Consider the following 14,874-nt stretch of genomic DNA (forward strand, 5'->3'; position numbering starts at 1 on the left):
ACGACAGGAATCAATCAGGCCAGGTCTCAGAATCCCGGGTTTATACAGGCTGACAGATTCTCACACGAGCTGACAGGTTCTCACAAAGCAGGAACTAAGAACTATCACCAGCGTTTTGGGAGTGCACTGATGGAGAATATAAATGGACTACACCAAATCACAGCCCTGATTAATAACTAAGTGCAGCTGCACTGCTGCACATACAATAGAGCTTAAGCAACGGGTAATGCCTACTGCTTCCAGTGTCCCCGATACCAATGAGTGTGGCAGCCCCCAGTGCCCGGCGTCAGCCTGTTGCTAGGCGCCGGGCGGGGACCAAGAGACATTGCGCCAGGTGTCCGCCTGTTGCTAGGTGCCGGGCGGGGGTCAGCGGGAGGTGTGGTGTCCCGGCTCCTAACACTCACTAACGGTGGGAGCTCCTCCTTCATCTCTCACCGTACCTACATAGACTTATGTGCATTTCTAAGTTACTAAAGATAAGAGATGAAATAGTTCAGATTACAATGACAAAGAGATATCTGAAAGTTATTTACTAATAAAGTGCAAATTCATTAGTGAGTAAGGCTTCCGGGCAATGGATAGACACTTTCTAGATAGGCAGTCAATAGACCAACACCATATGGTTGACAAACATTACATCAACGGGGTCAAAAGGTAGACAGGTCAAACGGTCTACAGGTACTAAAGGTTCATAGGTTCAAAAGGTCACGATACATATGCTCGATGCAAGTTTTTGGGTTTTTTGCACATTTTGTTCATCTTTTGCTCGGTTTACCAACCACATGGAATAGTAACCTGTGCCAAGCGCAGCGGTAGCAAAGCGAGCCACCTGGCCTGAAGCATGACGAGTGAAGTGAGCATGCGGTGGTCTACGTTACCACTAATTGGGGTCACATACAAAATGACACACAAAAAAACTTTTTGTGTCGATTATTTCCATGATGTTAACCTTTTGATATTAATGGAATTTTGTACTGTCTACCTTTTACCTGTCGACTTTTTGACCCTGTTGACCTAATGCATGCATGTACAGTAGTAACCCCTTTGCTTTCATTGCATACCTTTTACTAGATTGATGAAAGCTAATTGCTGACTGTTTTGCTGTTATTCTGCCTGTTTGAACATTGGCCCTCATTCCGAGTTGTTCGCTCGTTCTTTTTCATCGCATCGCAGTGAAAATCCGCTTAGTACGCATGCGCAATGTTCGCACTGCGACTGCGCCAAGTAACTTTACTATGAAGAAAGTATTTTTACTCACGGCTTTTTCTTCGCTCCGGCGATCGTAATGTGATTGACAGGAAATGGGTGTTACTGGGCGGAAACACAGCGTTTCAGGGGCGTGTGGCTGAAAACGCTACCGTTTCCGGAAAAAACGCAGGAGTGGCCGGAGAAACGGTGGGAGTGCCTGGGCGAACGCTGGGTGTGTTTGTGACGTCAACCAGGAACGAGAAGCACTGAACTGATCGCACAGGCAGAGTAAGTCTGGAGCTACTCTGAAACTGCTAAGTAGTTAGTAATCGCAATATTGCGAATACATCGGTCGCAATTTTAAGAAGCTAAGATTCACTCCCAGTAGGCGGCGGCTTAGCGTGTGTAACTCTGCTAAATTCGCCTTGCGACCGATCAACTCGGAATGAGGGCCATTATTAGTAAATAATTGACATTGGCTATAACATGTTGTGTGTGTTTTATTGGGCACAGGGTGTGACACATTCTATGAACTTTGTACGATTACTCTATGTCATTTTCTAAAATCTTTTCAGCTGCAACACTGATCGGACGCGTATCTTCAGCATGTCTTCAGAAATAAATGTCCTGCCTGCCACCGCTGATGACTATGAAGAGGTGATGTCCATCTCTGGTGGAATATACAAAGGAGTTGACTATCTGCCTTATAGATACCATGCATGGCTGAAGGACCCTCGTCGGAGAATGTTTCTGGCCAAATGTGATGGCAAAGTGGTGAGTATAGCTCAGGTGGGAACTGACTGTTACCCTCATCCCCTTCCTCCACTCCATGCAGAGATCCATTATTAGGAGCTGCCCACATGGCACATTATTGAGGTGACTAATCCAGTGATGGGCAACCAGAGTCCTCAGTCACCAGCAGCCATGTAAGTCTTCACCAGTTACTCCCATCCCTCTGTTTCTGGTCTGGCTGAACATCTGCTTTGACTCATAAACCAGAGAATAAGACTGAACATAACAGGAGCACTCAGCTTCCTCATCACATGTCCTCCTTAACAACCTCAGGCTAATAAATGGCTAATTTTACATTTGTAATTAGAGTAGACGTGGATGGTCAAGGCTACGCTAGTGAGTATGGGCTTTTGGAAAGGTCAGAATGGCATGTGGAATTATGAAGAGTCACTTTGAGAAAGCGGCGAAGTGAAACGCGTGTTTGCCTTCTCACTATTCACTTGCACCTTCATTTGTTATGAATGGTTGAATGTATGTGCAGTGAGACAATATACGGGGACAGGCCTAGAATGTGGGGTAAGACTTGCGAGGTTAGAATTAGCTGATAGAGTGTGCGAGTGACAAGATCGGAGCTACTTCATTGATGATCAACATGGAATGTCGAATTCCAAATGTCTCCTGCTTGATTTTATATGCGTCTAAATATAATAGCGCACAGGCATATTATTTATGACACCTTGGCCCAAATGTTTGAAGCCTTAACAAGAGATAAAGTAGCAACGGATAAAGAGAGATAAATGACCAGCCAACCAGCACCTAACTGTCAGTTTTCGAACACAGCCTGTGACATGACAGTTAGGAGCTGATTGGCCGGTACATTATCACTCTTTATCCGCCTCCACTTTATCGCTTTTTAAGGCTTAATGCATTTGGGCCCTTGTTCCACAAGCACAAGGCTATGTGGTAAAGAAAAACATTTCAGTTAAAACGTATGTTAATGTTGAATGGCATCCAGTATTGCTCCACATTATAACAACAAGAGTAAGCTAACGGAATTATATCACCCATCAGCATTCTTTTTGCTGATTGTATTACTGTATCCAAATAATCATCCACATTTTGGAGAGGTAGTTTGTGTATTATTGTCCCATAACAACCCAGTATCCCTGCACGTTAAGGTGTAACTGGCATATAAATTCTACATACTGTATGAACACTCTCCGCATCATACAGGGGAGGCAATCATCATTACTATTATTCTGCAATAATATTGCTCTCTCCTGATTAAACATATATACACCTTGCCTTAGCAACAGTTGTATCATGTACAAAATGTAGTAATGGTGAAATACTTAACAAATATTGCAATACTTACTGTATCCAGGGCCGGATCTAGCCCTTGTGGCGCCCCGGGAGCAAAAAAAATAGGGGCGTGGCTTCACGAAGGGACGTGGTCAGTTATGCCCCCAGTAGTATTGCCCCCAGTAGAGTTGTTGTGCCCCCTAGTTTGTGCCCCCAGTAGTATTGCCCCCAGTAGAGTTGTGCCGCTTACAAAAAAATAATAATAATAATACTCACCATCCCCGCTCCTGATTCCCAACCGCTGCTGCCCTCCGTGTCCGGCCGCCGGCGCTGATCCTCTGATCTATGGGAGAGACGTCAGGCCACCAGCCGGAGAACTGCTGGGAAGCAGGTAGTGAAAGTTAGGGAGAGTCATCTCGCTTAACCATTTAACACCCAAAGCTGCGGTTCAAACCATCAAACTGTCGGCACCCACTTAGATGCCCTGCGCTCTTCTCACTGCATCAGTCCTGTCATTTAAAATTTCACAAAAGAGTGTAAACATAAATATTGTTAACCCACTTTTTACTTTTCAGGTAATGCGTCCAAAACATTTATACAAGCGCTCTGCTATCACCAATCAGGCTGGGTCAATGTTATGCATAAATTCATAGGGTGGGAAAGTTAGGGAACTTACCACTCTGTAACCCAGGGTACAAATGATATTTTGGATAATAAATAATATTTGTAGGATAATTCCTAAATTAATATGAAATTCAGCACCAAGGTGATAGTCGCCCTTTTAAGTGGATTGTATCCAGGTACACAATATGATCATTCAGCCTACCAATATGGCTATGACTTCCACAGAGATCTGCGTATTCAAGTAAAGTGTGTACCCATGCAATATTCATAGAGAGAGGAAACACTACAAGATAGCATATATATTACATAGGCTTTTTGGCTGACTAAAACCAGGTGAAATGCAGGACAGACGGTCTCAGAAGTGTGTAGGAAAAGTGATGGGCGCTCCTGGTCGGTGACTGGGAGGTGGTTAGAAATGCACAAAAAAACGGTCCGTTCAGTGGGCTTGTTAGGAGAGTGTTGGGGGCATAACATGGTATACGAGTAATCGTAATTGTATTACACATTATTTAACTTGAGCTCCTCGAATGAACCACACAGCACACTCATCTGTTTCTGTGCTTGGGTTAAAGTAGGATTTATTACAGATGGGTCCACAGTTATCTTGGCTTCTCTGCTGCACCTAGGCACAACATGGTTTAGTAACATAAACCTTTCATCTGTTGTACTCAGCTGCAATACAATACAGAGAGAACAATTCAGCAGGGGATTAAGTCATTACAGCAGGGGAGTAAGTCCGACTGCCCAGTCTCAGTTAATCCTATTAAAGGTCAAGATAAACATGGACCCATCTGTATATGATATGCGTTATATGTTGGGTATACAGATGTAGCCATGCTTATCTTACTGCGATGTGGCTTGTTGCAACACGGCTTGCTGCATGGCATGCTAGGATGTGACTATACGCAGCCGGCGATTGCTTCATTAATTCCTATAGGAATTAATGGAGCGATCTCCGGCTGCGAATAGTCACATCCAGGCGTGCCACATCGAAGTACGATGAGCATGGCTGCATCTGTATATGTCTCAGTGAGGTCTCTCCCCTCAGGTTGGCTTCGAGTCGTTCTTGCTGGTGGATGGTGGCGTTACGGCGGTGGTGGAAGGTCTTCGGGTAGCCCCCTGGATGAGAGGACGAGGAGTGGCTGGCATCATTCAAAAATATTGCATAGACACCCTGCGTTCAGACCACCCTGAGGTTACAACAGTCAGTCTGTCCCGTGCAGAGAATCCTCCACCCTCCCTCCTGAAGAAGTACACCCTGATCAGCTCCAAGGTTGGTTTGTAGGACCTCATCTCAAGGGCCTTATCTCCATTCTCACTGCCTCTGACCCTTACCCTTCTTTATTTTACCTCTGTTTACTAACCACACAATTTTAACTTTTATTTGGACCATTCTTGTGCATCACATACGCTGAGGCTCTTAGAGAGTTGGAAGCATGTTTTCCCTAACTCTCCCTGCACAGCTGACGCTCTCTTCCCTGTGCTCCACTGTCTCCTAGCACCCCCCCCCCCCCCCCATGTGTGCTATTGTAGTGCATTCCTTTGTAATTATACTTTGTCACCCTTTGAGACATTCTCCTATATTCTGGCTTCCCCATTAGGCTGTCATATCGGTGCTCCTTCCTTCTGACCAGTTTGAAGAAGGGCTCAAGTTGCTGGAAAGTCGGGTGGACAATTCTGAAAGGTCCATAAACCACTCTGTCCTTGGACATACTGAGGTGCTGAAACTATTTGAGGGGACGAAGATAGAAGAAGAGCTGCTTCCTGGAGGAAGACTGGTTCAGGGTTGGCTTCCTCTGACCACCCATAGAGCCAACCTGGAGCTACTTCTAGAACGGAAGATCATTTGGCTCTATTCCCACCCATGTGATACTGGGGATTTCCTAGTTTCCTCCAGTGATAACACCACTAGTGACACCAGCAGATGCCATCCCACCCAAGAGCACAGTGCAATCACTGCATCTACCCTCACGTCATCTGATTCCACATCTACTACTCTGTCCCATCACTTTTCTGATCCTCTCTCATCAATAAATACATCTTCCCCTCGGTTCCTCAGCCTTGGTACCCATCCATTCCCAATTCCATTTGCAAAGGGTGCTCACCGCTTGGACATTGACATGTTTGGAAATGACCCGGCATGTGCCAAGAGTCATGTCCTTAAGCAATTAAAGATGGGGATACAGGCACTGCCTGCAGGGGGCGATATAATTTTCTTCATGTTTGCAGAGGAGAGTCTCCGGGCTGTACTCAATGACCTGTGTGAAGGGCTAACTCCATTCATTGTAGTGAGAGAACAGATGGTGCTAGATATGGAAATATAGGCAGTTATGATGCCAGTCTGGGAATACCAAGAGTCTATTGTTATAAGAGCAGCCAGTGAATACCAGTATATAGCCCTGAGCGTCCTTGGGACCTGAAGTTGGATGGATGCTGGTAGGAGGACGCTCGGGGCTATATACTGCACTGTGAACATAGGACTGACATCACACACACAGCACCGAATATTGGATCACCCTCACTATGGGGTCTATTTACTAAGCCTTGGATGGAGATAAAGTGCACGGAGATAAAGTACCAGCCAACCAGCTCCTAACTGTCATTTTTCAAATACAGCCTGTGACATGGCAGTTAGGAGCTGATTAGCTGGTATTTTATCTCCGTCCACTTTATCTCCAACCAAGGCTTAGTAAATACCAGCTCCCTGTGTTTCATAGATCTGGGTGCTGTTTATTACCGTAGGCAATGAAATAAAGCCTTACGCGGAGGTACCGTGATCCTAGAGAAGCGTTCAATCTGTGTGCTAAACAAGTGCGTGGATCTAAACAGCATCAAGTTCCACACCGATCTAATATTGGACACGCTGGTAGGAGAACTTTGCTTCAAGTCACTGGGGCTTACACTCATCCAAAAAGTCTGATTACTACTATTTAAATCATTTCGGACAATTTTCTTTTTTATACAGTCCAAACGGCTGTTCAGCCGCGGAACTCTCTCATCTGATGGTATCATGAGATTCGTGACAACAAACCCCAATTAGCTAAAACCTGAGAGTAACAATTTAACTGTGCAACATTCTAGCACCTATTGCTACAATGTCATCTTTACTCAAAAGGCTTGTGTTTTATTTTTTTGTATTTATGGTATTCTTTTTAATAAATGTACGGTTTTATCATTTAAACCCTGCAGAGGCTTATTCTAATAGCCTGCGAGGTTTCTCTTCAGTGGTATCAATCCACATGGGACTCACCTGGTTATCAGTGCTACAGTATTTTTGTGTATGTGTGTGTAACTATATATATATATATATATATATATATATATATATGTATATATATATATATATATATATATATATATATATATATATAGTATACAGTCAGCCCAGCAAGCAGCGGCACTCAGAGACTGGTCACAGCAGGTAAAGTGCAAAGTGCAGAAAGTGCTTTTAATCAATCACTCCATTCCCAACGTTTCTGGGCCACAATGCCCCTTTTTCAAGGTGATACAAACATAAGTGAGAAACAACACACCTTTATGAAAAAGAAGACCCGCGAACGGGACGAGCTCCCGGCACCGAGGGTGGGACACGCCTCCGGCCTGGCTCACCAGTGCTACGTAGTGACGTACTTCCGCCCCGTGGCCATGGCAACGACGGCTTCCTGGAAACCGGGGCTGGTAGTGCTGCCTTGGCAACCAGCGCTTCCCAGCAACCGGGTGCATGAAGGAGCCATCTCCCGGGGCTGGAATAATACAAAATGTAAAACTGTGTAAAAAACGTGCACTTTCTGCACTTTACCTGCTGTGACCAGTCTCTGAGTGCCGCTGCTTTGTGGGCTGACTGTACATGTGAATATATTCCGGATGGCACCAGAGCAACATTTATCGTTAAAAGTGAGTGCCGATTCAATTGCTATGTATATGTAGAAGGATTTGGACTACTGACTAGGTCCTTCATTTGGAATAAGGCACCACTCTGGTTATAAGAAGTTTACCCAGAGAATACGCTTCTTACTAATATTATGACTGGTACAACTTACGTTTCATGAAAGGTGAAGTCACTCCAAAGATTGAGCACGAGCACTTTACACTAATTTTTGCACACTGGGAGCACAAAGACACTTTATTTTGATTAACGCTGTGAACCTGTATGACGTCACAGGGACCGTCTCTGGGTCCTGGCACAATGACTTCTAATACAGCTGACATGTACAGTTTCACCGAAGCTGACGCAGCAAGAGTACTGTTCACTGAAGAGCTAGCGGAGACTGAAAAATGCCTTAGCATGGATGACATTTATCACCAGTTGCACAAATTGAAGAGGCGAGAAACTGACTATTTGATGCATGGCATCTCACTTTCAGACTATTTTCGGGACAGAATGTTCCCGCGTGGTTTCAGAATTCGAAACGTGCCAACTATTGGCCGTTTCAACCCTGATTTCTGTACCAAGTGGATGGGCATTTTAAACAAGTGCAGCTTCGACTTGGTTTTATTGGTTATAGAAGAAGCGGGGCGAGAATTAAAGGTGACCAGAGACAGGAACTGGAGATGGAGCACAAGGAGACTTTATTGTTGGAAACCAACCAGTATCTGTTGCGCAAATTACAAACACAGTGTGAAAATCACAGAAGGAGCTTATCAAGTTCAAACGCAATAAACATTTAATAGTCAAGGAAGACTACGAAAACAATAGAGTGTACCGCTGTGTCTCAGGTGGTGAGCCGGGCAATCACAGGCCATACAACCATAGGGCCAAGCATAGTTGGCGCAACCGCCGAGAGATGCGCCATAAGGACTCTGCCACATCAAATAGCGACAACGAAGTCACAGTGGCAGAATTGGAGGGCCCTTCTGACAGTAGTACTATCCCTTTAGGGACCTCTCCTGTTCCTTTAGAATCCGTAAGAACAAGAGGACGCCCACCCGCGGGGGCCACCAGAACAACAGGATCCAAAAATGTCGCCACCAGAAGGAAGACCTAATTTTTAATCTTTCTGATCGCCTTTAAGTAGTCTGGAAATTAAGGTGTTGAATAATGGACTATCCTTCACGTCCACCAACAAGTTTGATGGCTTTGAGTGGCAAACGGAGTTACATAGTTTTGCCCGCAAGATGCGATTACAGGAATTTTTTCAAAACCATGAGCCGGGTGTTACAACTGAACCGCACTAGCACTTTATTAGACAAAGGCACAGATTCACTTTTGACCCACAGTCCAATAACCCTTCCATTAAATCCATGACACGATTATTAGATGATTCCGTGACTAAGTATACAGCGGCATCTACTAATACTAACTTCAACCTATCCAAGTCTGAATTTAGAGCTTTAAAACAGCTGGGGTCTTATCAGGACATCGTAATCCGCCCCGCCGATAAGGGGGGTGGAATAGTCATTTTAAATCTATCAGATTATAAAGCCGAGAATTTATGAACAATTAGCCGATACATCAGTATACCAACCTTTGATGACTGATCCAACGGTGAGCTTTAAAACAGAGATTGATAACATCTTGGATCATGCACAACGATCCAAGAAAATTTCGGAGAAGTTATGCCGAGCGTTAAAACAGGAGCATCCTAGGGTACCAGTCTATTTTACGGTACCTAAGATCCATAAAAGCCTAAGTAGGCCACCAGGCAGGCCTATAATTTCTGCACAACAGTCACTTTACCAGCCAATCTCAATTTTTCTGGATAGCATTCTCCAACCCCTGATTGTGAAACAACCGAATTTTATTAAGGACACCACCTCCTTTTTGACACGCCTCAACACCCTGAGAGACATTCCGGATGGCACGCTAATTTGCACAATAGACATTTGCAGTCTTTATACTAGTATACCGCATGCACAAGGGCTATCGGCCATGAGATCCTTTTTGATCAAGGAAAACATGACTTCTATGGATGTGGACTTGTTCCTACAGTTACTAGAACTTACACTGATTAGAAATTATTTTCTTTTTGATGGCAAGTTCTTCTGCCAAACAAGTGGGTGTGTGATGGGGAGCAACGTCTCCCCATCCTTTGCTAACATTTTTATGTTACAGGAGGAGCAAGAAATGCTCTTTGATACTTTAGAGGTCAGTCAATATATCTTACACTATTCTAGATATATTGACGATATTTTTATTCTTTGGACCGGTGGCCAAGACAGGTTTGACACTTTGGTAGCTAAGATCAACAATAGACCCTCGCCCATTAGAATCACTGCTCAAAGTGACTTTAAGTCCATTAATTATCTGGACGTTAAGGTGTGTGTAGACAATAGCAAAATTAACACGGAGGTTTATTATAAACCCACAGATAAAAATACACTATTGCGCTACAATAGTCACCACCCTAGGGCTTTAAAGAACGGTTTTCCTCGATCACAGCTCATAAGGGCTGCCAGAATCACCAGTGACGGCAACAAGCTAGATGAAGCACTTACCACAGTGGTGGAACGCTTCGCTGCATGAGGATATGACCGCACTGAATTAATACGGTGCAATCAGGAGGTAATGGCTATGCCTAGAGCCGATATGTTAGAGCCTAGAATTAAACCAGGAAAACAAATTTTACCATTCGTCACCAAATATAATACTTCGAGCCCGGTAGTCCCCAGAGCACTTAAGGCCCTATGGCCGATAGTGTCCACAGATAAAACCTTGCCGACATTTAAGAATAGACGGCCTCTTACTTGCTTCACCAAAGGAAAAAGCATTAAAGATCATGTGGTACACACGGATGTTACAGGGTTTTACACAGCTGTATCTACCAGTTTTTTGTCCAAATCACCAGGTTGCTACCGCTGCCTGGGATGCAGAACCTGTAATAATTTACAGACAGGGTCCTCTTTTACATCTAGCGTCACAGGTAGAACTTTTAAAATTAAACATGTCCTCTCCTGCACCACGTCCCATATCATATATGTAATCACCTGCCCATGTCAGCTACAATATGTGGGCAAAACAATAAGGAGTGCAAGGGAGAAACATGCTATGCATAGAACTGCCGTTAAAAGTGCTCTATCGGGCAAAGTGTCAGATCAACCAGTGGCCAGGCATTACGCTGAGCTGAAACACTGTTTGAATGATCTAAAATTTCAAATCATTGATCATGTCCCCAAAACTTTAAGAGGGGGTGACCGAGGAGGCCTACTTTTGCGTATGGAGGCTAGGTGGATATATATCCTCAATACAATTAAACCTGCAGAGTTAAATGACAAAATACAATGGAATACATTCCAGTAGAAATCCTTATAATACCCAGGGGGCGTGGAATGCGAGGAATTCATGAAGGGGTTTATAAATGAGTAGCTGTAGGGCCATTATGTGTGGCACCTAATATATAGTATTACTCAAGACTGGCATCAAATTTAGGTGTGAGACTTAGTACGGTTTCCAGCTATTTCTACATGAACGGTACAATCTTTTAGCAATTGTTTTAATAATTATTATTATATATGTAACAGGCACAGTTTTAGTAAGTAATACACGTTTATGTTCAGCACAATGATTATTATTAAGGCACACGTTTTTTACACAGTTTTACATTTTGTATTATTCCAGCCCCGGGAGATGGCTCCTTCATGCACCCGGTTGTTGGGAAGCGCTGGTTGCCAAGGCAGCACTACCAGCCCGGTTTCCAGGAAGCCGTAGTTGCCATGGCCACGGGGCGGAAGTACGTCACTACGTAGCACTGGTGAGCCAGGCCGGAGGCGTGTCCCACCCTCGGTGCTGGGAGCTCGTCCCGTTCGCGGGTCTTCTTTTTCATAAGGGTGTGTTGTTTCTCACTTATGTTTGTATCACCTTGAAAAAGGGGCGTTGTGCCCCCGAAACGTTGGGAATGGAGTGATTCATTAAAAGCACTTTCTGCACTTTACCTGCTGTGACCAGTCTCTGAGTGCCGCTGCTTGCTGGGCTGACTGTACATGTGAATATATTCCGGATGGCACAGAGCAACATTTATCGCTAAAAGTTAGTGCCAATTCAATTGCTATGTATGTATATATATATACATACAGTATATAGATAGACGGACAATAGATAGACAGATAGATAGATAGATAGATAGATAGATAGATAGATAGATAGATATGTGTGTGTGTATATATATATATATATATATATATATATATAGACCGACAGATAGAGATAGATAGATAGATAGATAGATAGATAGATAGATAGATAGATATGTGTATAGACAGACAGATAGATAGATAGATAGATAGATAGATAGATAGATAGATAGATAGATAGATAGATAGATAGATATGTGTAGATAGATAGATAGATAGATAGATAGATAGATAGATATGTGTAGATAGATAGATAGATAGATAGATAGATATGTGTATAGACAGATAGATAGATAGATAGATAGATAGATAGATAGATATACACACAGAAACATACATACACAGTATGAGGAAAATCAGTTGGATTGAAAACATCGTTGGGCTCTTACTAATTATATATTTTAATTGGCTGGTACTTAGGGGTCTATTCATGAAGCAGTGAAAAGAGTTGAGACGTGAGCCAGTTTCTCCACTGGTTGCCCACGGCGACCAATCAGCTGCTCTGTATAATTTTATTGTATGCAAATTATAAATGTTACGTCAATGCTGATTGGTTGCCACGGGCAACTTCTCCACTGGCTCACTTCTCCACACTTTTCACTGCTTCATGAATAGACCCCTTAATCACCGTGCAATGTATCACTCCCCAAGGCTTGATATTTGGGGGCCTAAGCTCTGTGCCTAATGTATAGAGACATTACACATATCTAAGGCAACAAGCTCAGGGCGAGATGTACTCAACGGAAAATGCATTAAACCCCCATTTACCGCATTTTCCGAATGTACTAACCCCCAGCGCAGCGGATAGCCAGCTTTTGCTGGCGATACCCCACAGAAGCCTATGGGCTTCTCTCTGCAGTGCTGGTGTGCATGCGCAGACTGACTCCCGGGGCCGAAACCCTGAAGTCAGGCTGCCGCCGGAGATCACGAAGGATAGCTCTTATCGGAAGAGCTGTCCTTCGCAAATCTAATCGCATATGTACGTAAATATGCGATTAGCATTGCGACGATCGGCTGCAATGGGCAACGATGTAACTTAGTACATCCCACCCTCAGTCAGTAGGTTAGAGCCATATTGAAAGTCACAGTCAACTCACAGTGAATTCATAGTAGACCCAACAGCTAGACAACAGAGAGAGAGAGAGAGAGAGAGAGAGAGAGAGAGAGAGAGAGAGTGAGAGAGACAGAGACTTCATCCTGACACAAACGCAGGGCTACAAGTACTTCTTGCCTATTACAGAAAATGTTAATAATCTTTTGGACATCTTATAGTTAAAAACGAAACATTAACATGGCTTTGTCCTCACAGAAGTAACCTAAGAGAATTGCCACATCAGGACACTAGGGAGGGAGCTCAAAGGTTCAGGAAATAGGAACCAAACGTGTTCTATGCAAGTGAAAAATAGTATTCCAGCAACTGGAGTGTGTGTATAATAGACCTACAGTAATTGCAGGATTTATAAGCTTTATGGGCACATACTGTACAAGATATTTGGCCAATTAAGCAATATAATGTGTACTAATGTAATGAATGTATCGCTATACCCATTGTAGTCATGCCTGATTTGAATGTTCTAATACTAAATGTGATGTATACAATGCTAAACTTAGTGTTAGACTGTTACTATAGTGCTAATGTTATGTGTAGGTGGTAAACTTCGGAGTGATAGTCAGGGAGCCATATATACTGTACAACTAAGGTCATAGAAATATCTCTGCTTTTAAAACAACAAGTTATATAGGAGGTCATTCCGAGTTGATCGCTCGCTAGCTACTTTTTGCAGCCGTGCAAACGCATAGTCGCCGCCCACTGGGGAGTGTATTTTAGCTTTGCAAGTGTGCGATCGCATGTGCAGCCGAGCGATACAAAAACAGTTTGTGCAGTTTCTGAGTAGGTCTGAACTTACTCAGCCGCTGCGATCACTACAGCCTGTCCGGGGCCGGAATTGACAGACACCCGCCCTGTAAACGCTTGGACACGCCTGCGTTTTTCCAACCACTCCCTGAAGACGGTCAGTTGAAACCCATAAACGCCCTCTTCCTGTCAATGTTCTTGCGATCGGCTGTGCGAATGGATTCTTCGTTAAATCCATCGCCCAGCAACGATCCGCTTTGTACCCGTACGACGCGCCTGCGCATTGCGGTGCATAAGCATGCGCAGTAGTGACCTGATCACTGCGCTGCGAAAAACGTCAGCGTGCGATCAGGTCGGAATGACCCCCATAGTGTCTAATGTTATATGTAGTTATTCCCGTCTAACTTGTGATTTGATCCTTTGTAGCATACCTGCAGAATTGTTCCAGTCTAATAAAATGTAATTTGTTTATATAAAACTGTGCGATTATTGGGTCTATGGTCAGGTGGCCTTCACCTCTCTGCCAGGGAAGAAAAAGAAAACTTACCTGCTACAGCGAACCTGATTTTTTTGAACCTACCCAACCCACCGGGTCACCATTGGTGAGTGTCACATCCTAGCAGGGTAGTGTCACACATTTAGCGTCAATTGGCAATTGCTACATCTTAGCGATAAATTTGTCAACCCAGCTGACGGAATGGAGTAGACACTCAGGGTTGGACTGGCCCACAAGGGTACAGGGGAAACCACCGGTGGGCCCCACTGCCAGGGGACCCACCTCCTCCTCTATGGATCAGGTCCCAACTGTGCACTTGAATTGTACATTATACATATTATCTACAGTGCATTGCTGTTATTAATCTGGTACATTATCATGCATGCACTAGCAGTATTTACTATATATATTTATCATGGTGCCCATACCTTGTTAGTCAAGCCTCTGTGGCAGCTGGCCACACCCCTAAGCATGGGCCTTTACCGCTGCATTTCCCCGGTGGGCCTTCCATGCCCCAGTCCGACACTGTAGACACTGTATGATATAATTTGGACTGTGACAGAACAATCCATTGTTTATGCCCTAACCTGTCCGTGTTGATTAGTTTATG

General features: G+C 44.0%; 1 protein-coding gene across 1 annotated transcript; it reads left to right on the forward strand.

The window, feature by feature from the left end:
- The first annotated feature begins 1,794 nt into the window (after positions 1–1,794).
- LOC134934803 (probable N-acetyltransferase 16) lies at positions 1,795–6,170 on the forward strand. The gene is made up of 4 exons (XM_063930160.1): positions 1,795–1,962; positions 4,895–5,119; positions 5,448–5,770; positions 5,885–6,170. The coding sequence occupies exons 1-4, from the start codon at positions 1,795–1,797 to the stop codon at positions 6,168–6,170; spliced, it is 1,002 nt and encodes a 333-aa protein (XP_063786230.1).
- Positions 6,171–14,874: the final 8,704 nt, after the last annotated feature.

This window comes from Pseudophryne corroboree, chromosome 6 (assembly GCF_028390025.1).
Source record: "Pseudophryne corroboree isolate aPseCor3 chromosome 6, aPseCor3.hap2, whole genome shotgun sequence".
Classification (NCBI taxonomy): Eukaryota; Metazoa; Chordata; class Amphibia; order Anura; family Myobatrachidae; genus Pseudophryne; species Pseudophryne corroboree.

Excerpts from the sequence above, each read along its gene's own strand:
- LOC134934803 (XM_063930160.1), top strand. The coding sequence starts at position 1,795 with ATGTCTTCAGAAATAAATGTCCTGCCTGCCACCGCTGATGACTATGAA. Across the intron at positions 1,963-4,894 it reads CCAAATGTGATGGCAAAGTG|GTTGGCTTCGAGTCGTTCTT; the intron begins GTGAGTATAGCT and ends CTCTCCCCTCAG. Across the intron at positions 5,120-5,447 it reads ACACCCTGATCAGCTCCAAG|GCTGTCATATCGGTGCTCCT; the intron begins GTTGGTTTGTAG and ends CTTCCCCATTAG.